Source organism: Phyllostomus hastatus, unplaced genomic scaffold, assembly GCF_019186645.2.
Source record: "Phyllostomus hastatus isolate PE091 unplaced genomic scaffold, TTU_PhHast_1.1 phas_scaffold_93, whole genome shotgun sequence".
NCBI classification, from domain to species: Eukaryota; Metazoa; Chordata; class Mammalia; order Chiroptera; family Phyllostomidae; genus Phyllostomus; species Phyllostomus hastatus.
Window position 1 is genome coordinate 16,275,407 of NW_025334042.1, and position 26,222 is coordinate 16,301,628.

The 26,222-nt window shown below is 40.5% G+C and overlaps 1 protein-coding gene and 1 long non-coding RNA gene across 6 annotated transcripts in view; one reads left to right on the forward strand and one right to left on the reverse strand.

Moving 5' to 3' along the window:
* LOC123812375 lies at positions 1 to 19,106 on the reverse strand. 2 transcript variants are annotated; one of them, XR_006784592.1, is made up of 3 exons: positions 18,992 to 19,106; positions 11,162 to 11,217; positions 1 to 109 (listed from the first exon to the last, which is right to left on the reverse strand). It is a non-coding gene; the product is annotated as an uncharacterized LOC123812375 (long non-coding RNA). The 2 variants fall into 2 exon arrangements; XR_006784593.1 differs by lacking the exon at positions 1 to 109 and adding an exon at positions 6,153 to 6,255.
* GLS2 (glutaminase 2) overlaps positions 17,340 to 26,222 on the forward strand; it is a 14,106-nt gene continuing 5,223 nt past the window's right edge. The window contains exons 1-8 of one of the 4 annotated variants that reach the window (XM_045829008.1): positions 17,758 to 17,786; positions 18,636 to 18,770; positions 22,483 to 22,582; positions 23,012 to 23,133; positions 23,942 to 24,071; positions 24,860 to 24,939; positions 25,021 to 25,184; positions 25,401 to 25,459. In XM_045829008.1, the coding sequence (XP_045684964.1) occupies positions 22,502 to 22,582; positions 23,012 to 23,133; positions 23,942 to 24,071; positions 24,860 to 24,939; positions 25,021 to 25,184; positions 25,401 to 25,459 (636 nt within the window). In that variant the 5' untranslated portion in view covers positions 17,758 to 17,786; positions 18,636 to 18,770; positions 22,483 to 22,501. The other 3 variants (XM_045829005.1, XM_045829007.1, XM_045829006.1) reach the window with 3 other exon arrangements.

A 26,222-nucleotide genomic window follows, 5' to 3' on the forward strand; every position in this document is an offset into this window, starting at 1 on the left:
TTGTACAAGGTCATGAGAGTCAAATATGGCATAACTGATCCCAGAATCCAGACTTGCTGTCTCTCCATTCAGCGCCCTTACCATTCCTTTCCATGCCACTCTGATTTGCCTATAGAATTAAAAAGTCTGATAAACATATATTTTTGGATCTGAAGTAATAAAATAATCCTGGAATTCCAGAGGTGAAAAATCAACCATTTTCCTCAAACCAACTCTTTATCTCAAGTAGTACTGATACCTAATATTTTGGCCTATTCATCAATTGCATAGTGGGTGATATTTCTAGGGATAAACTAATAATGCAAACAAAAAAGAAAGATTTGTAGAAAACTACAGTTGTTGGCCCTGGCTGGTGTGGCTCAGTTGATTGAGTGCTGACCTACCAACCAAAGGGTTGCCAGGTAGATTCCCAGTCAGGACACATGCTTGCTTGGGTTTCAGGCCAGGTCCTCCAGTTAGGGGTGCATGAGAGGCAACCACACATTGATATTTCTCTCCCTCTCTTTCTCCTTCCCTTACCCTTCCTCTAAAAATAAGTAAACAAAATCTTTTTTTAAAAAAGAAAACTACAGTTGTTGGGAAGTGCTGTTAATTAAGTACTCAAGATTCTACCCAAGGTTTGATTCACTATATATGAAAGATAATTTGCTAGAATCCTGTTTTCCTTCTGGGGATGATTTGTACCATATCCTGAAACTCTCAGATAAAACATAAGATTTGAATATAAGAAAAAGTTTCTACATGGCTGGTGGGGCTCAGCGGACTGAGTGCCAGCCTTTGAACCAAGGGTCTCCAGTTTGATTCAGGGCAGTCAGGGCACATGCCTGGGTTGCAGGCCAGATCCTCCAGTTAGGGGTGAATGAGAGGCAACCACACATCAATGTTTCTCTCCCTCTCTTTTTCCCTCCCTTCCCTTCTGTCTAAAAATAAATAAACAAAATCTTTAAAAAAAAAGAGTTTCTAAAATAATAATATGCATTATTTATAAGACCACTAGTCCCTAGCAGTTTTTACCAGAAGCATAAGCTTGATGAGGACAGGGACTGTGACTATACTGTATACCACTATAACCCTAGCATTTAACAATACCTGAGTAATTTAAAATTTTAAGTATTTGTTCAATGAAAAAATTATTGGAATATCTTGAACATTAAACTCACATTTGAAAAGTTATTGCTCATTCAAAACACTGAAAATAGTGTTTACAGTGATGGAGAGGCCCATTAGTATACCTCTGAGCTTTTTCCTTTTTTAAAAAAAGACTTTATTTATTTAATTTCAAAGAGGGGAGGGAGGGGGAAAGATAGGGAGAGAAACATCAATGTGTGGTTGCCTCCTACCCATCCCCTACTGGGGACCTGGCCTGCCACACAGGAATGTGCCCTAGACTGAGAACCAAACTGGCGACCCTTCGGTTTGCAGACTGGCACTCAATCCACTGAGCCACACAAGCCAGGGCAGATTTTTAATTTGTATTTACAATATTATTTTCATTTTATTGTTTATTTTTAGGTCATTAGAAAGTCAGAGAACTTGAATTTACTTGTGTCTCTCATCCGTGTGTCAGATAAAACTATACTTCCATTAGCATATTAAAAAGTCACCATCTCAAAAGGTCCATTATAAATTTGTAGTCCCATAGCATTTTGTACAAAATTTTCATATGTGTTAACTCTGCTTGACTGCCCCACTTCTTGCACCCGGACTGTGAGCTCCTAGGAAGCAAACACTAACTTTACTAATCTTTTTTATCTTTAACTTTTCTCTTTTTCTCTTTTTTATCTTCTTTATCTTAAGAGGTTAAGACAGAAAGGGAAAGTTAGGTTTATTTGACATTCTGGGCTAAAGATCACCTTCTGGTTCCAGAAGGAAGGTCATTGCAAGGTGAAAAGAAGAGCAGATGCTCAGTAATTAGAAGTCTGCCCTGCCCTCTGGACAGGTAGGTCATAAAACATAAACATAATTTATGCTAAGAATGTTAGCTGAAAGAATACAATTTTCATTTCCTTTTAAGTGTCTCCAATGGAAAAGGGAATTCTCAATGACTGTAAGAGAACACTGCCATCTCCTGGGTAATAGTGGTATAGCATCCTTAAGCAAATAACACGAACACAAAGCACAGAATTTGTAGTATGATCAGAAGTTTGAAATTTAAACCTAGCTCTACCATTTGCTGTGTTAAACTGGAAAATCTCAATCTTTTAAAATATCAGTTTCCTCTTCTACAAAATGAACACAGTACCTGTTCTACCTCTCAGGGGTTATCATGTGTGGAGGAGGAAGAAACTTTCCTGTACCCTCCTAGGTTTTTTTGCATTTTGACTGCTCTAATAATTAAATCAACATGAGCTAGGTTAATAAGAGAAAATAAAATGAATATATCCATATGCATGGGGGCCCCATATACATGAAAGAGTCAGACACCTCACTTGCATGAGAGGTTAAGACAGAAAGGGAAAATTAGGTTTATTTGACATTCTGAGCTAAGGATTGCCTTCTGGCTTCAGAAGGAAGGTCATTGAAAGGTAATAAGAAGAGCAGATGTTCAGTAATTAGAAGTCTGCCCTGCCTTCTAGATAGGTAGGTCATAAAAAGTCATTTCTGGTGACAACTCTCATTATGGGCAAGGCCCTAATTTAAATTCTTTAGGGGGGAAGTAAAAGTTTTTTGTGAGCTTGCAGGAGCTTGATTGCCTTCAGCTCAAACAGCTCATGTGCCCAAGTGGCACATGATGGGGAGGGCCGTACTGAACCTCCACACAGGACGGTCAAGTCAGATAACGACCGTTCAAAGTACTGTGCTGATGACAAAGCAAGTTGTAAGTGTGGCATGTTCTCTCTTATCCCTTACTACAAACCCAAGTAAATAACCTGCAGCTTGAGGGTCAGAGACAGCTCCTTAAATCTTACATGGCTGATGGCAAGTGTCTTTCTTTATGCGTTAATGTAGACTCACTATCATAACATTAAACTGTGTTCATGTTTATGCTAAATTAAAAGTACACGGAGACACACTATTTCTCACCTACCAGACTGACAAAAATCCAAAAGCCTGACAATAAACTGTAGGAGAAACTGTGTTAAAATGCCACTGTGATATATTGTTTGTGAAGTGCAAAATAGCATAATTTCTTGTCACTTTATCTAGCAAAACTGTGTTTGCTTTTACCCTTTGGGCCTAACAGTTCTACTTATAGAACTATATTCCAAAGATACAATGGTAAAAATAAGAAAAGACAGTATGTATAAGGCCTATTCATATCGGAAAGCAAGGAAGCTATCAAAAACTGCTGGATTGGCCCTGACAGGTATGGTTCAATTGGATGGACATCGTCACACAGAACAGAGAGTGACGTGTTGGATTCCTGGTCAGGGCACAAGCCTGGTTTTCAGGTTGGGGCGCATGTGCGGGAGAGGCAACCCCGATGTTTCTCTCCCTTTTTCTCTGTCCCTCCCCCCTTTCTGAAGGCAGATAGATAAAATCTTAAGAAAAAAAAACTACTATGTTGTTTAACTACACAGCTCAAATTAATAATCTTAAAATGAGATTTGAGTTTGTAATGAGTACTTTAAAAAGTTAATATCAAAATCATAAAATTAAGATTGATGTGTGTTGTGAGTCATATCTAAACCTAGGTATAAATATATTAAATTTGCTTTCTGTTTTAATTTCAGGGGAACTACTGTTTTGGAAAGCTATTAAGTAAATATTTTATAAGTTACTGTTTCTCATTTGCATGTATAACCTAGTGATTTTAGCAAACTCTTCTCTTTTTTAGAGATTTTTTATTTATGCTTAGACAGAAGGAAAGGGAGGGAGAAAGAGAGGAAGAGAAACATCAATGTGTGGTTACCTTTCACACACCCCCTACAGGGGACCTGTTCTGCAACCCAAGCATGTGCCCTGACTGGGAATCGAACTGGCAACCATTTGGTTTGCAAGCTTGCGCTCAATCCACTGATCACACCAGCCAGGGTGCAAACTCTTCTAAGATATACATCAAACCTAATAAACATTAAAAATTCTATAAGCTCCTAGACAGTTTTCATTTAATTATTGATTAAAACATTTCTTTTCCTATTGTAAGAAATGTGAAGTTTTTTGATTGTTAAGAAAAGAATCTGTCTTCCATCAAAACACCCCTACAAAACTGCTGGGATGGCGTCAAAGGGTTCAAGAGTCAATTTTAGGGGATTCCCACAGCCAAAGATGGGACAATCTGAGCCAAAAATAATAATAATGGCAAAGAATGTAAACACATCAAAGTTATTAAAGTTCATAAATTCATAATAATTTTTAAAAACTGTAACTGATTACCTTCAGAGGAATTGGAACCAACTTATTCTTAAAATTAGCAAGTAAAGAGAAACGAATCAAGTCACAGCCCATCTTTTCTATATAAAATATATCTCTGAATAACCAGACAGCCGATGAAGCAAAGTCCTTTGTTAGAAGAGTTCAGAATAATGAGTCAAAGAGTGACAGGACAGCACCACTTTGCAGTCCCTAGTGAAGCAGCTGATCTGGGCAATGATGATCAAAAGTTATTGAAACCATTAGGTTAAAAGCTGTCTGGGTATAATAAAAAACTGTATACAAATATCACATATGAATATGGATATAAAACAACAAAATATTAGCAAACTGAATTCAGCAATATAAGAAAAAGGATTATACACTGTAATCAACTACAATGCATCCCTGGAACATGAGGCTGGTTAAACATCCAAAAATCAAGTAATGTAATATGGCATATTAATAGAATAGAGGACAAAATCCTTATCATCTCAGTAAATACAGAACAAGCATTTGACAGTATCTAATACACATTCATGATAAAATCTCTCAACTAATAGAAAATTTTCTCAAGTTTGTTAAAGCATTGGTCCCCAACCTTTTTGGCACCAAAGACAGGTTTCGTGGAAGACAGCTTTTCCACGGAGGGTGGGTGGCAGGTTAGGGGGTGAGGGGACTCAGGTTCTCACCTTCTCACCCGCCACTCACCTGCTGCTGTGGATGAGGGGGCAGGGTAGAGACAGAAGCCGGACCTCAGGGTTCCTAACAGGCCACTGACAGCTTGCCACAGCCCAGAAGTTGGGGACCCTCGTGACAAAGAACAGATTAAAAAAACCCTGCAGCTAACATCATACCTGATGAGGAAAGACTGGATGCATTCCCCCTAAAACTGGGAACAAGGCAAGGGTGTCTCTCTTATTATTTTTACCCAATTATGCTGGAAGTCCCAGACAATACCCTAAGAAAAAGCAAACAAAAAAACAACAACAAAAAAACAAATACTATAAAAGCCTCCAGATCAGAAAGGAAGAAGTAAAACTGTCTTTATCCACAAGCAACATTATTGTCTACGTAGAAAACCCTATGGAACCCACAATAAAACTACTAGAATTAATAAACTAGTCCAGTGAGATCATAGGATACAAGATCAACATACAAAAACCAACTGTACTTCTCTGCACTAGCAATAAAGAAATGAAAATGAAATTAAGAAAATAGTTCCATTCATAATAGTATCAAAAGGAACTAAATATTTAGGAATAATTTTAACAAAACAACTGTAAGACATACACTGAAAACTATAAAACAATGCTGAGAGAAATTAAAGAAATGTTAATGTGATAATTTCCCCAAATTCATATATAGTTTCTTTTTTCCCCCTTTTATTGAATTCATAGGGATGACTGATTGACAAAATTGTACAGGTTGCAGGTGCTCCATTCCACAACACGTTACCTGTGCACTGTATTGCGTTCCCCTCCCCAAGTCAAGTTTCCACCCGTCACCATTTGTCCCGCCTACATCCCTCTCCACTTTCCCCCAGCACTCCGCTCCCTGGCAGTCACCACACTGTTGTCCATGTCTGTGAGTTCTTTTCTTTCTTCTTTTCCTCTTTTCTTCTCTTTCCCTCTTTTCTTCCTTCCTTCCCTTCCTCCCTCCCTCCCTCCCTCCCTCCCTCCCTTCCTTCCTTCCTTCCTTCCCTGTTTCCTCAATTCCTCTACTGCCTACCCAGTGGTCAGCCTCCCTCCTCAACAGCGGACAGCCTGCTTTCTATGAGTCTGACTCTATTTTGCTTCTTATTTCATTTTGTTCATTGATATATAGTTTCAATGTAATTCCTACCAAAATCTTAGCAGGCTTCTTTGTAGAACTTGACAAGTTGATGGAAATGCAAAGGACCTCCCTGGCAGGGTAGCTCTGTTGGTTAGAGTGTCATCTGGATGTGCGGAAGTTGCACACCTGGTCAGGGCACATACAAGAATCAACCAATGAAAGCATAAGTAAGTGAAACAACAATCAATGTTTCTTACTCTCTCTCAAAATCAATCAATTTTTAAAAACTTACAAATCTAACTTTCTGAATCAGAAAAGAAAAAGAAACACAAAGGATCTAGGAAATCGAAAACAAATTTAAAAAAGAACAAAGTTGAAAGATTTATAGGAATCGGTTTCAAAACTTATTACAAATCTAAAGTAAATGAAAGAATGTGTGTAGATCAATGGAACAGAATTGAGAGAGACTTATATTTATGGTTAATTTTCAACAAAGGTGCCAACATAATTCAATGAGGAAAGAATTTATCCACAAACAGGGCTGAGATAATTGGATATCCACATGCAAAACAAAAACAAAAACGAAACTTATGCCTTTACCTCATACCATTCACAAAAATTAATTCAGAATGGATCACAGAATTAAATGTAAAAGCTAAAACTATAGTCTTTTAGAAGAAAAATAGGAGAAATTCTTCATGACAAGCTAGCAGAGTTCCTAGACACTACAACCAAAAACATAAGCCATAAAAGAAAAATATGATAAATTGGATCTCATTAAAATTTAAAACACTTGACTTTCAAAAGATACCGTTAAGAAAATGAAAAACAAGCCAATGGCTGGAATACTGGAAATTGCATATCTGATAAAAGACTTGTATCAAGAATATATAAAGAAGTCTTATAACTCAACAGTAAGGCAATAACCCAATTTAAAATTGGGCAAAAGATGTGAACAGACATTTCACCAAAGACATCCAAATAACAAAAAGCACATGAAAAGGTGCTCAGAAGCATTAGGCATTAAAGAAATAAAAATTAAAACCACAATAAGTCCTGACAAGAGTGGCTCAGTTGGTTGGGTGTCCTCTGCAAAAAGAAAGGTCACAGGTTTGATTAACAGTTAGGACACATGACTGGGTTGTGTGTTTGGTCCCTGTGGGTCAGGGTGCAAGAAACAACCCCAATGGATGTTTCTCTCTCGCATCAATGTTTCTCTCCCTCTCTTCCTCCCTCCCTTCCCCTCTCTCTAAAAATAAATGAATAAAATATTTTTAAAACCACAATAAGATACTAATATACATCCATTAGAATTGCTATAATAAAAATCACAATAATAGGTGCTGAGGAGGATGCAGGAGAAACTAGAAGCCTTATACACTGTTGGTGGGGATGTCAAATGGTATAGCCACCTTGGAAAACAGTTTGGCATATCTTTACCACATAGCTTTATAAAGTTTGGATGATATGCTATAGGGAAGTCCAGTCCCTTCGTCAATCTTTTTCAAATCAATCTTGGCTTCTCTCAGCTGTTTTCTCTTCCATAAAAATTTTAGGATTCCTGCGAATTCTGTACAAAATGCTATTGAGATTTTGAACGGACTTGTGTTAAATTTATAAATTACTTTAAGGAAAGCCTCCGTCTTTTTGATAGTGAGTTTTCCCCTCCACTTAACACAGTGCATAAGTTATCTATTGCTACATAACAATATTACTGCAAACTTAGTGGTGTAAAACAACACATGTTTATTACCTCCCAGTTTCTATGAGTCAAATATCTAGGCATGGCCTACCTAGGCTGCAAAGTGTTGGCCAGGGCTGAGTTCTCATCTCAGGCTCCAGGTAGGAAGGAGCCACTTCTGTGACATGAGTTTGGGCAGCATTGAGTTCCTTGCAGACTGTAGGACTGAGGGCCTCAGTTTTTTGCTGGGTGCAGTTCCTGGTTATGTGGCCCTCTCCTCAGGGCAGCTCACATGGAACCAACAAGGGAGAGCCACCTTTGCTATATTCTATTTGTCAGAAGCAAATCACAAGTCCAGTTCATACTCAAGATGAGAGGATTACATAAGGGCGTGAATAGCAGCAGGCACGGGTCATGGGAACCATCTTAAAATTTGCAATGTATGGTATACATAAAATATATATAAATTTACCATAAAATTCTTATGCATCCTGTATTAGTTTTGTTCACATGTACTTCTCAGCTTTTAATGTTGATGGAACATTAAAAGGAACACTATTGAGTTATGGATACTGATCTTTTACCTGGGAACTTTGTTTACTCTCTTATTAGTCCCAAAAATTTACCTGTGGATTCATGTAGATTTTCCCCATAAATGTCATTTGTAAACAATGCTAATTTTGTTTCTTTTCTTGTAATCCTTACCATTTATTTCTCTTTCTTGTCTTATTGGACAATAAAACGTCCAATAAAATACTTAATAGGCCCTGGCTGGTGTAGCTCAGTGGATTGAGTGCGGGCTGCGAACCAGGCATTGCAGGTTCAATTCCCAGTTAGGGCACATGCCTAGGTTGCAGGCCATGACCCCCAGCAACCGCACATTGATGTTTCTCTCTCTCTCTCTTTCTCTCTCCCCTCCCTCTCTAAAAATAAATAAATAAAATCTTAAAAAAAAACTTAACAGAATGCTAAATCTGTGATACAGGACCTTATTCCTGAGAAAATCATTATCAGGTTTATTGGAATGTTCCTTCTCCTGTCTAGTTTGCTAAGAGCTTTGAAAATGAACATGTATTTAATTTTACCAAATAATTTTCTGCAATGATCAGGAGGATCAAATAAATTTTCTCTCTTAATCTGTTCATGTGTTATATTATACATATTTTCTGTTGTTAATCCATTCTAGCATTCTTGGGATAAATACTTTTGCCTTTGTGTCTTTATAATTAACTTTTCTTATACTATCCTTACCTAGTTTTTGTTTTGCATTTTATAGTAACCTAACAAATTTTTAAGTTTTCTCTTTTTTTCTATTTCTTGGAACAAAGTATATAAGTTTGGGATTATCTGTTCTTTGAAGGCTTCATAGCACTTCCACATAAAACTATTTGTATTATTTTCTGCATAAATGTTTAAACTATAAAATCCCTAATCTCAGCAAGCTGTTAGATATTTCCCACACTAGTGTTCTCTCTTAGTCTCTAGAAGCACTATTCTAAAAATGTATCATTCTCAAGCATTCTACCTCACTTTCTCCCTCATATTCTTAGCATGTAATATTCAGCTACCATCTTTCAGCCTTTTCATCTCCACTGGTTTCCCTCACTAGCACATTGATAATTATCCTAAAACAAAACAAAACAAAACAAAGACACACTTTATCTTAATAACCACAAAACAAACAAAAATCCTTCCCTTGAACTCTAGGTTCTTCTCTAGTTCTTGTTTTTTTAATGTTCCCCATGGTCAAGAGTAATCTGCATTTGCCGACTAAGTATCTTCATCTCTCATTTGTTCTTGCCCCTATTCATTTTTTACTGTATTTTCAATTATGTTAGAGTTGAGAAATCACTAGTGGGTTATAAAAAAACATAACATAACAAGATTTGCAGTTCTGAAAGATCATTGTGGCCACACTGTAAAGAAAAGATTGGTCCTGGCCGGGTGGTGGAGTTGGCTGGAGTGTCATCCTGTACACCAAAAAGTTGTGGACTTGATTCTTGGTCAGGACATGTACTTAGGTTGCGGGTTCAATCCCCGACGTTTCTCTCAAATTAATAAAAACCTATCCTCAGGTGAAGATTCAAAAAAAAAAAGGAAAAGATTGGAAGTGAATGAAACCGATAGGAGAGAGATCTGAGTTAAGAAGCTCAACTAGGACAGCAGCAATGGAAATGGGGAAAAGTAGATGAATTTGAGACCTGTCATAGGGTATGAAGGATGAGGAAATAAAAGATTCAATGTGAGTTTACAGCTGAATAATGGGTTTTGATGATATTCATTGAATAGAAAGTACAAATTGAGAAATCTGACTGCATAATGATAAAAAAAGTTCCTACATGGCAAAAAACACAAAAGGAAAACTAAAAGTCACATTTATAAATCAGGATGGGGAGGGAAAAGCATGACACTCATTTCACAACAGGCTGATTTCCAAAATATATGAAGAGTTCCTCTTCATACAAATCAATATCAAAACTCTAATAACCAGTATTTGAATATTCATAAAAAAGGAAATACGATGGCTGTTAAACATATAAGATTTGTCAACAAAAAAAGTCCAGCCATTGATAATATAATGCAAACAGTTTGTGCAACAGCTATGTAATCTGGCAGCCAAGGAGGATGGACTGGAATGCACATGCATGAACAATGACAACTTCACTGTACTAGTCAGTGGGGGTGGTAGACACTGTTTAGTGAGCATGTGTACTGTGTGGCCATAGTATTCAAAATGACTGAGCGAGTAGAGCAGCAAACCTGCATCACATTTTGTGTTAAGCTTGAACATTCCTCCGCGGAAACTACTGAATGATTCAGAAGGCTACAGCTATGGGCAACTGGTGATTGGCAGCTTTATCACAATAATGCAGCAGCTCATGCATGCATGTCCTGCAGTTTTTTGGCAATTTTGGCAAATTTTGCTCCAGAGGAATGAGAATTGTGCAAAACAAAACTAAGACAAACTTCAGATAAATCTGAAACCAAATTATCCAAGTAACTCATCCCCACTATAGCCCAGATTTGGTGCCCTGTGACTTCTGGCTTTTCCCAAAACTAAAATCACCTTTGAAAGGGAAGACATTTCAGATTGTTGATGAGACTCAGGATAATACGAGGCGGCAGCTGATGGCAATTGGGAGAACTGTGTGAGGTCTCAAGGTGCCTACTTTGAAGGGGACTGAGGCATCATTGTCCTATGTACAAAGTTTCTTGTATCTTGTATCTCCTTCAATAAATGTCCCTGTTTTCATATTACATGGTTGAATATATTCTGGACAGACCTTGAATAAAAAGATGCTCAACCTCATTTATAATTTTTTAAAAATAAAATAAAAACAACACTGAGACAATTTTACATTTACTGGAATGGCAAATGAACAAACAAACAAACAAAAAACAAATATGTACCTTTTGACTCAGCAATTCTACTTCTAGGAATTCCTCCTACAGTTATCTTTGCAAACCTGCAGAATGACAAGACAGTTTTATAAGAGAAAGAGGGAACTATTAATATTTAAGCTGGGATAATTGGCATACCTGACTGTCCCAAGCAAGCCAGGAAATACGGTCACTCTAATTACAACAAAAGATGGAAAACAATGCAAATATTCACCAATAGGAGACTTCTAAAATAACAATGATACATCCTGACAAAGGAATACCACATAGCTATAAAAGGAAGCACAGTATGTAGTGATTTGGAAGGTTTTCCAGGTGTACAGGGAAAAAGGTTTTAAAGAAAAAATACAAAACAGTGCTTATATTGCAGTATGCTACCAATTGTGTAAAAGAGAAAATATGTAATTGCTTAGAAATGAATAAAATATATCTGGAAGGATATATAGAACACCGGTAACAAAATTTGCCTCTGGGGAGAGAAAGTGGGTGTCTAGAACACAGAGACAGAAACAGGAGAGTTATTTCACTACATACTCTTTTGTACCTTTTGAATTTTGAACCAGTTGAATAAGCAAAACTGTAAAAAAATGGCTTCAGTAATGAGTTGGCTAATTAATAAGTTTTATGACCTATTTTACCCCTGCTTGAGCTTATATGCTGAATAAAAGTTCTGTTAAACACTCTGATCCTATAACATTCCTGAAATCGTTTTTAAATTATTTAAATTTTGCTCCAGAGGAATGAGAATTGTGCAAAACAAAACTAAGATAAACTTCAGATAAGTCTGAAACCAAATACTGGTATTATAACTATCATAGACAATTTATATGTAATATTACTTTCTTCCAATGTCTATATTTAATAATTCTCACAAAACAGCAAATAATCATGTCATACATTATACATTTATTTGGCATCTTCTATATTTTTACTGTGATTTTTCATCAATTAAATTAAACTGGACTGGAAAAATAAACTCAAATAAGTGAATAAATATACCTAGCCCTGGAAATCTCTTACCTAAGTAAGTAGTAGTCACTATACATATACTTGTTAAACTAAAATTGTTTTATCTAAAAATTTCCAAAACATCAGAAAGCTGTAACAACAACTTTTAGTAAATTGACAGGCAAAAGTGGATGATGTAAAAATTTCAAATTATGTAAGATCTTGAGAAATTATGGCTTATGGAATGTTTAAGTAGATAAGTGTGGTTAAAAATTAATTTAGCTAATCTTTTAGAGAATAATTTTGTTCATTATATGGTAACACAAGATTAAAACCTCTTCCACATTTTTAAGTACTAAAATGGTATCAACCACAATCTGAAAGGTTTTTTTTTGATGTTTTAAACTCTTTCAAATTAGTTTTAGTCTACAAAAAATTTTTTTAAATATTTTTAGGGATTCTAGCAAAAATCTCCATTCCTTAGCATATTATAATGATTCAGACTTCCTAAAATCTATTCTTATGACCATCAGAGAAAACAAATTACAGAAGATATTATTTAGTAAAATAGAAAATGTTCATTAAGCATCATAAATCTAACCAATGTGATGATATGTTGTGATTTTTTTTTACATGCTCATGTTTATACTTTTTAAGTCCAAAAATTTGGTTTTGTAATTGCTAAACCAAAGAAACATTAGGAGAGCATACTGGAATATATCATATACATTTGAAGTTATATGAAATTTCTCTACTCCATGAAGTTAAATAACAAGTTAAAACATGTGCACCAACACCATGTGCTCTGGCTAGAGTCTAAGTCCTATTCAAAACATTTGCTTACTAATGATGTCTTAACAATTTTTAAATATATTAATCTATTTGGTGGACTTGATTAATATATTTAAACTTTCAACTCCAATGAACTTCTGAAAACCCATAAACCCACAGCAATACAATGGCAGCATCGGCGTAGTTTCACCATTATGGAAGAATGAATGAGAAATCAGAATAAAAACATGGTAAGTGTAACGTTCTCTCTCAAAAAAGTTGGTAGTAGAAGAAATACAGATGAGAGTCAAAATAAAGCGATTACATCACAATTTTTTTGTTTTTATCAATTTTTTTTGAGAGAGGAGAAGGAAAGGAGAACGGGAGGGAGAGAACCATTGCTGTGAGAGGGAAACATTAATCGGTTGTCTCTCACACACACCCCCAACTGGGACAGAACCCACAACCTAGGCATGTGCTCTGACTGGAGATCAAACCAGCAGTCTTTCGCTTTGTGGGACCACGCCCAACCAACTGAGGCACATGAGTCAGGGCTATATCTCAATTTTTATTTTAAGAGCAATATGGATGAAAAATATGAATTGCATAAAGCTGCTTAACTTGAATATATCTTAATGTAATCACACTCATACCAAGAGTCAAAGTATAATGACTGTTTAAGGTGACAGAGACCTGAGAATATTTAAATGCTAAAGGATAGAATCATTAGAGAAGAAAAGGCTGAAAAATAGAGCAAAGTAAGTGGAAACATTAACCTGAGCATGAGAAAGGATTCCTCTTCAACAGTATCTGCAGGGATAGAGAAGACTTACAAATGGAATGGCAGAAAATTGAGGGCTTCTCTGTGAAGCAGTGGGTTGGTTAGCTTAAGTGAAGTAGAGAAGCTTTGAAAGGTTGACCACGGAGCTGCCTTTGGAATATAGTTGAATATTCTTACCATAGTGTTGAAAACTCTTCAGAATGCAGACCCCACCTACATCTTCCACTTCACTGGTTCACACATTCTCACACCCAACCAAATTTTCCTTCCAACCACACTACTCTGGACTCCCTCAAATGTTTCTCTTTGTTGTTTGTTCTTGCAGAGCCCTCTCTGTCTGGAACACCTTTTTCTTCATCTCCTCATAAACAGCTCTCATGCTTTAAGAGCTGGCTCCCATCACCCAACATTCCTTTAGTCCCCTTCCCCTTTTTCTCAGCTGCCCCTTATCCTGAGTCAATTAAGTGCCCCTTCTTTATACTTCCTTCTCCCTATCTCTTTATCTTAGCATTTTTCATTAGGAATTTAAACACTGACTTTCTCATTTTTTCTAGTAGTCAGAAACTATTTGTTAGTTTGTTTGTTTTCATTTCTGGATTCCCTAGCACTGGTCCTGTCACACTGTAAGCCAATAAATAATATTCATTAAATGAATGGAAGATGATTATATCAGAACCCCCACCACTTACCCAATAAAACAGATTATCTTTACAAGTGGAGGAACTAATGCAGGGAGGAGTGTGCACCAATAGTAACATTAGCAGAATGAAAGTTAATGAAAAAAATAACTTAGGTGAAATAATCACTCACTTGGAGTAACTGAATAAGTGAGTCTCTAAATCATAGTACAAGTAAACAAGTAAACAAAACATTCTCCAAACACAAACATTAAGTTTCCAATTTTGTACCAGAGGATTTAGCTTAAAAAAAAAAAAAAACCTTGCATTTATTTTTAGAGAGAGGGGGGAACAGGGAGAAAGAGGGAGAAACATTAACATGTGAGAGAAACATCCATCAACTGACTCTCGCTTGCCCCCAATCAGGGACCTGGCCTGAAACCCAAGTATGTGTCTTGACCCGGAATTGAACTGGTGACCTTTCAGTTTGCAGAACAATGCCCAACCCACTGAGCCACACCAGTCAAGGAGGAATTTAGCTTTTCTGATTTAAGAATTTAAAGTCATTAGGACCAATTCCCCCCCATATCTCACAAAACTCTGGCACAACCAGGGACTGACCTAAAAACCTATTGGAAATATACGAGTTTTCTTTCACTTATGAAAAGCCTCATTTACAGCTGGCCATGTCACAATTAGCCAATACTTTTGCACAGATTTGACTAGTTGGGTCCTTTTCAAATCAGAAACAACAACAACAAAAAAGACCTACCAAGCCAAACCACCTGAGATGACAAACTTGTTCTTCTTGAATATTTTATACTTTACACAGGGCTGGTCCCAAGTCACTGGTTCATGCTCCATCCTCATGCAAAAGCATCAATACTGTAGTAAAAGGAGTCCAAAGGCCACAGTTCCTCTGGAGGCTAGCTCTCTATGCAAACAACCTCCCCTTCTATGGGTAGATTTTCTTCACTGCCCAACCAGCTTCTACTATTAGAAAGAACTGGGGAGAAAGAGTACGGAACTCATTACAGATTATAACTAAAGCTAATTCAAAAAAACAGAAGTAGGAAGTAAAAGGAAACAAATAACTTCTAGGTAATGTTTACACATTCCCTAACATATGTTATCTTTCTCTTGGCAGCTCAAAAATCTTCAAAGAAATAACATTCTTAGGAAACAATGATAAGATTAACCTGTTATATTTGGAAAAACTAAAGTTGGCTTGAGTTTATACAAAGCGTTAGGACCCAGAACTCTCTTAAAGATCTTAATGGGCAAAGCCATGCATGAGCCAGCCCAGGGCAAACAGGAGTCCCTGAATTAGAGAGTCCTTCCCATAGGCCAACAGATAGGGCAGATAGGGAATGACTGCACAAGGGAAAAACAAACAAAAACTAAGGAAAGGTCATTCCATCTTGTTTCAAACCAAATAAACCCTCCAACCCTACCCAAGGCAAAGGAGAATTACCTTTCCACAGAACGCACCAGATTATGGGTTTGTTTGTTTGTTTTTTAGATTTTATTTATTTATGTTTAGAGAGAGGAGAAGAGAGGGAGAAAGAGAGAGAGAGAAACACTGATCAGTTACCTCTCATATGTTCCCTGACTAGGACTGAACCTGCAACTTAAGCATGCGCCCTGACCAGGAATTGAACTGGCAACTCTGCTTTGCAGGACAACACCCAACCAACTGAACTACACTGGTCAGGGTGGGTTTGGTTTTTTGTTTTTAATTGATCTAGGAGAGAGAGAGAGAATTGATTTGTTGTTCCACTTACTGCTGCATCCACTGGTTGCTTCTTGTATGTGCCTTGACAGGGCATCAAACCTGCAACCTTGATGCACAGGGACAATGCTCCAGCCAACTGAGCTGTCCGGCCAGGACTAGAGTATAGCTTTCATAATTATTTTCCCATAGTTACCCTTGAGCTCATTTTAATCCAAAATTAAAAAGTGATTATTCTGTGATACAGCCAGCCTCTAGACACTGTGCCATAATGCTTTCTTTGGGGATGAGGTAATTTCCTGGGATAATTCAATTCAACAGTTAATTTTGGGAAGAGCTAGCTGAACAATGGAGAGAGACTTGTAGTCAGAGACTTGAGTCTGATTCCTGGCCTCACTACTTATTAACTAGGTTATCTTATTCGAAGAAGTCATAATTTCTGAGTCTGAGTTTCTTCATCTTCAAAACAAAACTAATAACTACTTTTGTAGGTCTCTGGTAGGAGGAAGAGATAGACTATGTAGTGGCTGGCACACCATAAACACTAGATAATAGCTCTTATTTACATGAGCCTCTACTAAATAAAGATGCTGTGTTAGGCCTTGTGAAAATGCAGGTGAATGTTCTAGCTGCAAATGATAAAATTCCTGCATGTGCTGAATGAGTGTTCAATGAGGAACACAGGAGCAAGAAATTAAAATAGGTAAAACTCTGGGAGTATATAATGGTTTATAAAATGCTTAAGGGCTTAGCGTTAAGACCACCCAATTCCTAAGCAGTTACCAAATAATTGTAGAGATAAGAGAACCCAGACATCCTAGCAACCACCAGGGTGACCTTTTCGCAGTCTCAGGACCTCATCGAAGTGCCTAGGAAGCTGTTTCTGGTCGGGATATTTTCTGGCCGTTTGACTCCTCACTCACCAATACCGCGTGCCAAAGACTAGGTATTTGGTCTCTACTCCGCACTAGGAGGCGGTTACTAAGGGCCAATTCTGACCTTTGAAGGTTGCTCAATGACCTCTTGAACAGGGTTTACTTTTATCCGAGTGTGGAGAGTTACCACTGTTTCTCTAAATTCCATCATTCTGATTCCGCTGAGACCCCGCGGAGCTCCCCAGGCTTGCAACGCCCCAGTCACATGTTTCCCGCCCTCAGTGTCTGTACGAACCGCCAGCAGACCCCAGTGAGTCTCAGCCCCCAAGAATCCGCAGGCATCTGAGGCCGGCCCACCTCCTTGTACTCATTGGGTAGGTTCCTCTTTTCCCCGCCCTCAAGTCTTTTGCTTCCTCAATGATTGGGCCTCGGCATTATTCATCCCAACTCACAGGCACCGACCTCTTCTCACCCCGCACTAAGGCGCCCTCCACCCTAACCCGGGACACCTGACCCTTCCTCTGTCCAGTGGGTTCTGAGTGTTCTTGACAGTGGTTGGAGCCCTATAGGGTCAGGCTCCTCCTCCTGCCACAATCCCACCCAGCAGGCCCCAACTCTCCTACACCTCCCGGGCTTCGCACTCGACCACAGAGCTCCCCCTACTTGTCCTCGCTCCGATTCCTCCGCTTCTCCTTCCAACCGCTGTTCAGACGCCCTGGGTGCTCTGGATGCGCTCCATGAGGGCTCTGCAGAATGCTCTGAGCAGGGCCGGCAGTCACTGCCGGCGGGGAGGCTGGGGTCACCTGAGCCGGAGCCCCCTCCTTGGCGGGCGCGTCCGGCACCACCTCAGTGAGGCCGCGGCGCAGGGCAGGGAGAAGCCGCACAGCCACCAGCCGCAGCACCTGGATCAGTAAGGCTTGCGCGACGGGTAGGGAACAGGCTCCCACTCACTAGCTCCCAAGTCCCATTCCTCGGGAGCGCATCTCTCCTCTCCTCGCTCACTAGCCTGCGATGCCTTTTCCTTTAAATTCGGGGCTTTGGGTCCGCCGCGCTCAAGCGGTAAAATGCCATCGCCCGGGCAGGGCGCTTGGTCAGGTCGGTCTTCGGGATGGTGCCTGTCCGAGGTGCGTACCTAACTGGGAACGTAGATGCGCGGAGTGTTTCTCGGTGCACGTGTCTGAGTGCAGGGCCATGAATGCATCACCCAACCTCTCCTTCCCTTTCCTCCCCGGTCCTCGCGTATGTTTTAGGGAATGCGTGGATATGCAACAGCCTCATGCTTCGAGTCTTGCTGTACTTGGGTCTGTCAGTGTGTTGTGTCTGTGTTTCGGCGTGTCCTGGCCGTGTAATGTGTGATGTGCCTGTATTATTGGTACGCAGGTACGTGTGTGTGTCGTTTACGTAAGTGTTGAGTGTGTGCGTTATCAGGGCTCCCTAATTTGTGAAAAAAGGTGGTTTTCCAATTGGGTGTTGAATTAGGAAAATCTTTGTAATAGGGGAGTGTGGAATAATGAGACGCAGATTTCCCAAACCAGAGCCCCTCAGATCTATCATTTCTGCTGCTCAGCCTTACTGATCTAAAGGGCTCGCTCTCTCTCTCTTATCTTGGGCTCTTATTCTGCCTCTCAGGCCCCACTACCTAAGAACACTTAGTGGCTGAGCCTCTTTTCTCCCAGACGCAGACGGAGCAGAGCAGGAAATTTTGCCCTCCCCAGAAGTCAACATAGACACTATCCAAGTAGCCCCTGCTCTGTTATAGCAGGAACAGGAAGTGGACCATCTCCCCTGTCATTGACATCTACTGATGACTTTCAGAAAGACATGCACACCATAATTAAAGTAGCCAGACAGACACAGCACTACCTCACCACCACTGGAGTCCCTGTCCTGACAGGTAACAGACCAATAGGTATTATTTGTTTATCAATGATAATTTTTATGCTGTACTTTTCCATCAGCCTCTTCTCAAGGAGACATGGAATATTTTAACTTTAAAGAATAAGCCCTCTAGCTCCTGATCGACTGCCCCCTCCCCACTTTCCCCAAATAATTGCCATGGGAAAAATGCTGGTAGGATAGAACAAAGGCTTAACCTCCCTCACCCTCACTTCACACCTTCCGTGGGATCAGGAGTAAGAAGCGTCCTGGACCTCGGTCCCCTTTCCTTATCCAGTAGAGTCAGGTGATAGGAGTGTTTTGAGGAAGCTTGATCCTCCTGCTTATGGCTGCCAGTGCTCCCAGGGACTTCTTGCTAAGGGCCTTGGACTGATGCTCTTTTGGGCAGGAGTTGAGAGCACTGGAGGGGGATGGGTTCTGGGAGTGTGGTGCCATGAGGGGGAGGGGTTCTTGTGTGGTGGGGCAGGAGGGCTGCAAAGAGTTATTCAAGTTATTGGGGTTTTTTTAGGTTTTATTTATTTATCTTTAGAGAGGGGGGAAGGGAAAGAAACACTGATGTGTAAGAGATACATCTATCAGTTGCCTTTCACATGCCCCCCAACTGGAGACCTGGGCTAACCCAGGCATGTGCCCTGACTGGGAATTGAACCTGTGACCCTTTGGTTTGCAGGCCGGTGCTCAATCCACTGAACCACCCAGGGATGTTTGTTTTTTAATATTTAGCTTTATTGTATTTTTATTATAAAAGAAAAACAAGATAAATACAACATCAAGGAAAAAATAAAGATCCTAGTATTACGTGTAACCAGTTGATTTTGTGATATATATCCATATGTATGCTATATATGTATATATAAAATTTAACAAAAATAGGATCATAGCATTCATATTCTCTGGTAACCAATCTTTTCCAAGTATGAACAGCTTTTAATACAGAATGTCTATATATGATGTTATCATTATAATGGCTGCCATTTTAAGATTCCATTGTGTAAAGTATCATAATGTAACAGATCTTAAACTTAGTTACTACCTATTCTTGTGTATTTGTTCAATTATTTCTTAAATTGCTAGGAAATTGTGCTCTTCAGAGATGTGTCATTGATATCTTATATAACCTCCTAGAGATATTTTATGCACATATCAGCAAATACATGTTGATATTATTTCCCTTTTTTATACAAATGGTGTCATATTATACACATTGTTCTTCACTTTGCTTTTTCCCCCTCAGCATTATAGTGTAGATCAATCCATATCTGGGTCAAAGGGTGTGCAGCTTTCTTAAGGCTTGCGATACACTCAGTAGAATGGCATTATTTTCTGTCTTCGTTCAGCTTCAGGCAGAAAGACCTCCCCTCAAAGTGTTCCTGTGTGTTTTCCTTCTTGGGGTATTCCTAAGATATCTTTTTCATCTCCCTCTGTCACCACATGAATCCTCACTATAGGCATTGGTCTCATTGTGACCATTGGATTTCCTCAGAAACAGGAACCCCCCCCCCTTGGTATTCCTCCTTGAACAAAATACATACACTCACATCCCTAGTTTATGCCAAGTTTCTTGAGAGGCTTTTTATTTTTAATGCATTATTTCAACAGTTAATATATTCACATTCATATATATCATATTCAGTAAATAATATATATGCATATCCATATGGTTCAAAATTCAAAATATATAAAAAGATATATAATAGGAAATATCCCTTCCTCCCACTGCTCTTCCGAGCACCTGCTTCATCTCCCAAGGGAGAGATAAATCAGCCTTCCAGAAATATTTTGTGCCTGAAAGGTCAAATATGTGTGTGTTTGTGTGTATATGGGTGTGTGTGTCCATATGTTTATATATTCTTTCCTTTTAAACATGAATAGTACCATGCTAAAACCAATGTTTTACAGCCTGTTTCTTTAGTTAATATTACATCACATTAAATCACCCTCATATTATGCACACTCTCACTTCTTTTTATACTGCATAATATTCCAATATATGAATATACTATAGTTTACCTATTCAGTTCCCTGTTGATGCACATTTAGGTTGTTTCCAGTCTTACTATCACTGACAGTAAAACCCTCTGCAGGGAATATGCTACTTTGTAGGCGTGCGAGTACACTTACAGGGTAAATACCTGGAAGTCAAATTGTTGGGCCAATAGGTTCTGAAAGGTCTTAATCTCAAATAGCTGTCATATTTGGAATGATCTGATCAATAATTCCTCCAAACCTGTTAATATATTAATGGGAGAACTCTGGAAGACCAAAAAGTCTCCAGTACTTGGAAGTTTAAGTGTTGTAAGCCAGCTAGAGAGAGAATTTGGTGAACACAGAACTTTCTACAAATGTAACTAAGTAATTCTTTACTGAAGACCCACTATGTGCTAAGTATGTTGCTCAATACTAGGAAGACAGAAATACATAAATCACAAAGACCTAACAGTGGAACAAGGGAAGATCTTTTGTCAATAAGGTGGTGTGTTGGGTCCCACCAACAGCATAGCAAAATCTGGAGGTTTGGGAAGCCTTTATGGAGTTAGTAACATTTGATCTGGACCTTGAAGAAGAAGCAGGACTGTGCAACATGAAGGAGAAAAAGGTTAGTCCATGCAGAAGTTTTAGCATAAGCAAAGGCCAGGAAGCCTGACAGTGCCTGGCCTGTCTGGGGAGCCACCTGGTGTAACTGGGGTACGGGGGCACGGTGAAGAACAGGAAAGGAGTGTTAGCAGGTTCTAAAGAGCCTTCAGTGCCATAGCAGGAACTAAGAACTTGCTTTTAGACACTATGGAGCTCTCAGAGTTTTTTTTTAACATTTTATATATTTTTATTTTTAGAGAGGGAAGAGAAGGAGAAAGAGAGAGAGAGAGAGACATCAATGTGCCGTTGCTGGGGGCTGTGGCCTGCAACCCAGGCATGTGCCCTGACTGGGAATCAAACTTCGATGCTTTGGTTCACAGTCAAAGTTTTTAAGTAGAGAGATGATATTTGAGTTTTACAAAGATACCTGACACATTGTGGAAGATGAGTTGAAAGTCAAGAGAGTATAGTAGTGTTAGGTAACAGACAATAAGGAGTTGATGATAAGGAAGCATGATTTGCCAAGCATCTACTTTGTGAAAGACAGTTTTTGTGGAATGTTGTTTTAATAAAGCCCCACATCACCCCTGTAAAGCAGACATTACTACCCTTACTTTATAGATGAGGAAGCAAGTCCAACAGTATTAAAAACCCTACTATCCATATTAAGATCACGCAGCTATTAAGGGATAAACTCTGGTTCTTTCTACTATATACCATGCTGGCTCCGGGGAAGAGAAGAAAAGAGGGTGGATCTGAGATACTATGAAAATAGACTCACCCAATGTTACCAACTGAACATGGATATAAGGAATTATCCAAATGATTGGCACCTGGATAAGTGGTAGTACTGTGAACCCAGATGGAAACACAGGAAGAGGAGCAGGGGGGAAGGAGGTGAAATGACCTCACATTTGGACATGCTGAGATTGTGGTGTGTGTGGGACATCTAGAAAGGCAAGTATCTAGAAGGGAAATAAAGGTCAAGAACAGGACAGATGTGAAAGCTGGAATTACAGGGATGGATCAGATAGCTCAGGGAGGAGGCCCAGGGCAAGGACACCCGTGTTCCAGAAGGAGGAGCAGGCTGCAGCTCTCAGGTTCCTGCCTTCTTCCCCATCTCTGCCCCCAAACAGCGATTCATCAGGGAGTGGCATGCTGTCCCGCTTGGGTGATCTGCTCTTCTACACTATTGCTGAGGGACAGGAACGAATCCCTATCCACAAGTTCACTACTGTAAGTTCCTCTCCACCTGCTCAGAACCCTAATCCCTGGGATCTCTCGAAAGTGGGGAATGGAGGGTAGAAAAAGCGCAGGGCAGCTAACAATGGGTTGTTTCATGAGGATGAACAGTAGATGCCTAGGCTGAGGAGACAATCCCATTCCTTGCCCAGGGTAGGAAGGTTAAACCCTCTGACTCAACCCATCTTGGTTTGGGACTTTGATCCAAGGAGTTCAGAAACCGGCTGCCACGATGAAAAAGGGCAGGAAACCCCCTTTAGCCTTCAAAGCTGCTCCATTCCCCCCTTTCTTAGTGTGGGAACCCATTTGTCACACCTAATGTAGTAGTTAGGGTTGAGCTGATTGTTATCCATCAGGAAAGATTATTAGGATTAAATTACTGTCCTTGTAGCTGACCTGACCAGCTTCTTCTTTACCCTAAAGGCACTGAAGGCTACTGGGCTGCAGACGTCAGATCCCCGGCTCCGGGACTGCTTGAGCCAGATGCGCCGCATGGTTCGGGAGTCCAGCAGTGGTGGCCTCTTAGACCGGGATCTCTTCCAAAAGTGAGGACCCCAGAAACAAGAATACTTCTCTCACAGCTGTTTTTGGGCATAGATTGTAACAGCAGGGAGGGATCTTGAGGATTGGATAGTTCAACCCCTCATTTTATTTTGTTATTTGTCTGTTACACAAGTTAACACACACGTCTGCATGTACTCATTGTGGGGATTCAAACAGTGCAGAAACACATGTTCTCCTCTCCCTGTCTCCCCAATCCCAGTTCCATTTCCAAGAAGTAAATAACATTAACAGATTAGTGGATATCTTTTATTTTTATTTTTATTTTATCTTTTTAGATAGAGAGAGAGAAACATCGATTTGTTGTTCCACTCATTTATGCACTCCTTGGTTGCTTCCTGTATGTGCCCTGACTCTAGGGACCAAACCTGCATCCTGGTAAATCGGGATGATGCTCTGACCTGCTGAGCTGCCCGGCCAGGGCTGAGTGGGTATCTTTTAGATAATGTCCTATGCATTTACATTCATGTAAAAGTATATGTAAATATGTTTATATGATTTAGGCTTTTTAAAATATAAATATTTTATTAAAATATAAATATTTGGGATTTTAAAATATTATCTGGGTATTTATTTTCCTTGAGATATCTTCCCACATTATTCCAACCCCTCATTTTAGAGGCAAAGAAACTTAAGACCCAGAAAGATAATGAGACGTGCCAAAGGTCACACCACTATTGGTCCCAAACCTGATGACTCCTCACACCTTATTTATTCCCAATTTCTGTGACTCCAGCGTGGGTCACAGCTGCACCTCTCCAGCTCCCTGACCCACTCATGTCTGGAATCCAGGTGTGTGAGAAGCAACATTGTACTCCTGACCCAGGCATTCCGAAAGAAGTTTGTCATTCCTGATTTTGAGGAGTTCACTGGCCATGTGGATCGCATCTTTGAGGATACCAAGGAGCTCTCTGGAGGCAAAGTGAGGGCCGGGGGACTGAGGGAGTGGCAAGGGCTCTGGGCCAGATATGCCCTGCTTCTCGGAAGTTTGCTGGGGCTGGGAATCCAGTGGATGAGAAACAGAACCTCTAAAAATAGGGACAAGGGCTTTATGTATTTCTGTACAAATGATTTCCAGAACAGTGAGGGAATCTGAGGTTTGGGGGTTTTTTTGGTGGGGGGCGGTCTGAGGTTTTTATGGGGACATTTGGCAATAGGACTTTGAAAGAGACCTATAGGGTAACTGATCCTAAGAACCAAAAAAGGAAGCTGATCCCGGAATTCTCTCTTTACCTTCTATGGGCTTTGCTGCCGTCTCTGTAGGAGTGGAGCTACAGAAAGACAAGGTCTTCTAGGACTTAAGTCTCCGGTAACTCTGGGAACAATAGGCAAGAGGGAACCCTCTGCCCTGCAGAAAAAAAGAATTTTAGTTTTTTTAAAAAAGATATTATTTTTATTTATTTTTAGAGAGAGGGGAAGGAAGGGAGAAAGAGAGGGAGAGAAACATCAATGTGCCAGAGAAACATCAATTGATTGCCTCTCACACGTCCCCAGCTGGGGACCCACAACCCAGGCACGTGCTGTGACCAGGAATCAAACTGGCGACCTTTAAGCTCACAGGCCCTCACTCAATCCACTGAGCAATACCAGCCAGGGCAAACTTTAGCTTCTGTCTAAAAGGTTCTCCTGACCCTGAACCTCAGCTCTATTCCCTTTCTTCACATCCATACCTCCATTCTGTCCCTGTTTTCTCTCCCCATTCATGACCAGGTGGCATCCTACATCCCTCAGCTGGCCAAGTCAAATCCGGACCTGTGGGGCGTCTCCCTGTGCACTGTGGACGGTCAGCGGTGAGACGCTGGGCGCGAGGGAGGGAGGCAGGGCACAGGGCGGAATACAGGCCGCCTCTCATGGCAGCTGTCTACCTCCAGACACTCCGTGGGCCACACGAAGATCCCCTTCTGCCTGCAGTCCTGTGTGAAGCCCCTCACCTATGCCATCTCTGTGAGCACCCTAGGCACCGACTATGTGCACAAGTTTGTGGGCAAGGAGCCCAGTGGCCTGCGCTACAACAAGCTGTCCCTCAATGAGGAAGGTGAGCACCACCAGAGCTCACAACAGACTCAGAAATGCCCGCTTCCTATCCCCAGCCTCACCTCTGTCCTTTTTTGTTTCTCTGCCCTTCCTGATTTCTGTCATTCCATCCTGCCCAGCAAAGACATCTTTCTTGTCTAGCCAGTAGAGTGGGTAGGCTGAAAACGCAGTTTTTCTCAGTGGCTAATAAGACACTGGGTGGTTTGTATTTTCCCAGGAATCCCCCATAACCCCATGGTCAATGCTGGTGCCATTGTCGTGAGCTCCCTGATCAAGGTCAGTGCCTCCCTAGCCTTCTCTAAACCCCTTTGTCCCTATATACCTCATATCTTTCCAGCTCTCCAGGGAGTCTGTGGGGCCTTGATTCCTTTGAGGACCCCCAGGAGGCAGGGAGGGCACACGTTATGTTGAGGATGTTAGTAAAAGGAACTGTACCCTGCCCCCACCCATTAGTCTAGTGCCCAGAGCTTCCTGGCCCTTAGAGAAATGAGCAGGTCCTGACCCCTGCCTAGGACCAAGGGCCAAATGCCAGACATAGGTGGGAGGACAGCACTATTAGGCACTGATTGGACACTGCTGGATGAGGGGGACACGGAAAGAAGGGTGAATGGCCAGGCCAGGACAACTATTCACGTCACCTGGAACTGTGAGGACACACAGAAGGAAGGGTGAATGGCCAGGCCGGGGCAGCTATTCACGTCACCTGGAACCGCGAGTTGGCCTTGAGTAAGGGTGTCGGCTGGCCTGTCGGCTGTAGGTCTCCCAGGGCTTGAGCAAGAACCTGAGAGCAATGTGGGCAGCAATGCTCTGGAGCCAATCACTGCCCCTCCTGGGGAAGGTGGTGTGGAGAACCCTTCCCCCAGGGATTTAGGTGTCAGAGTCCCTGTGGTGTTGACACTGTAGCTGACATGTGCAGGAAGTAATGGGGGTGGGGGGAGACCAGGCTCTGGCCCTTCCCTTGCTCAGGGATAGCTCTACCTACAGTTCTGTATCTGGGACCTGCCTCACCCATTCCCATCTAAGGAGACCCTTTGGACTT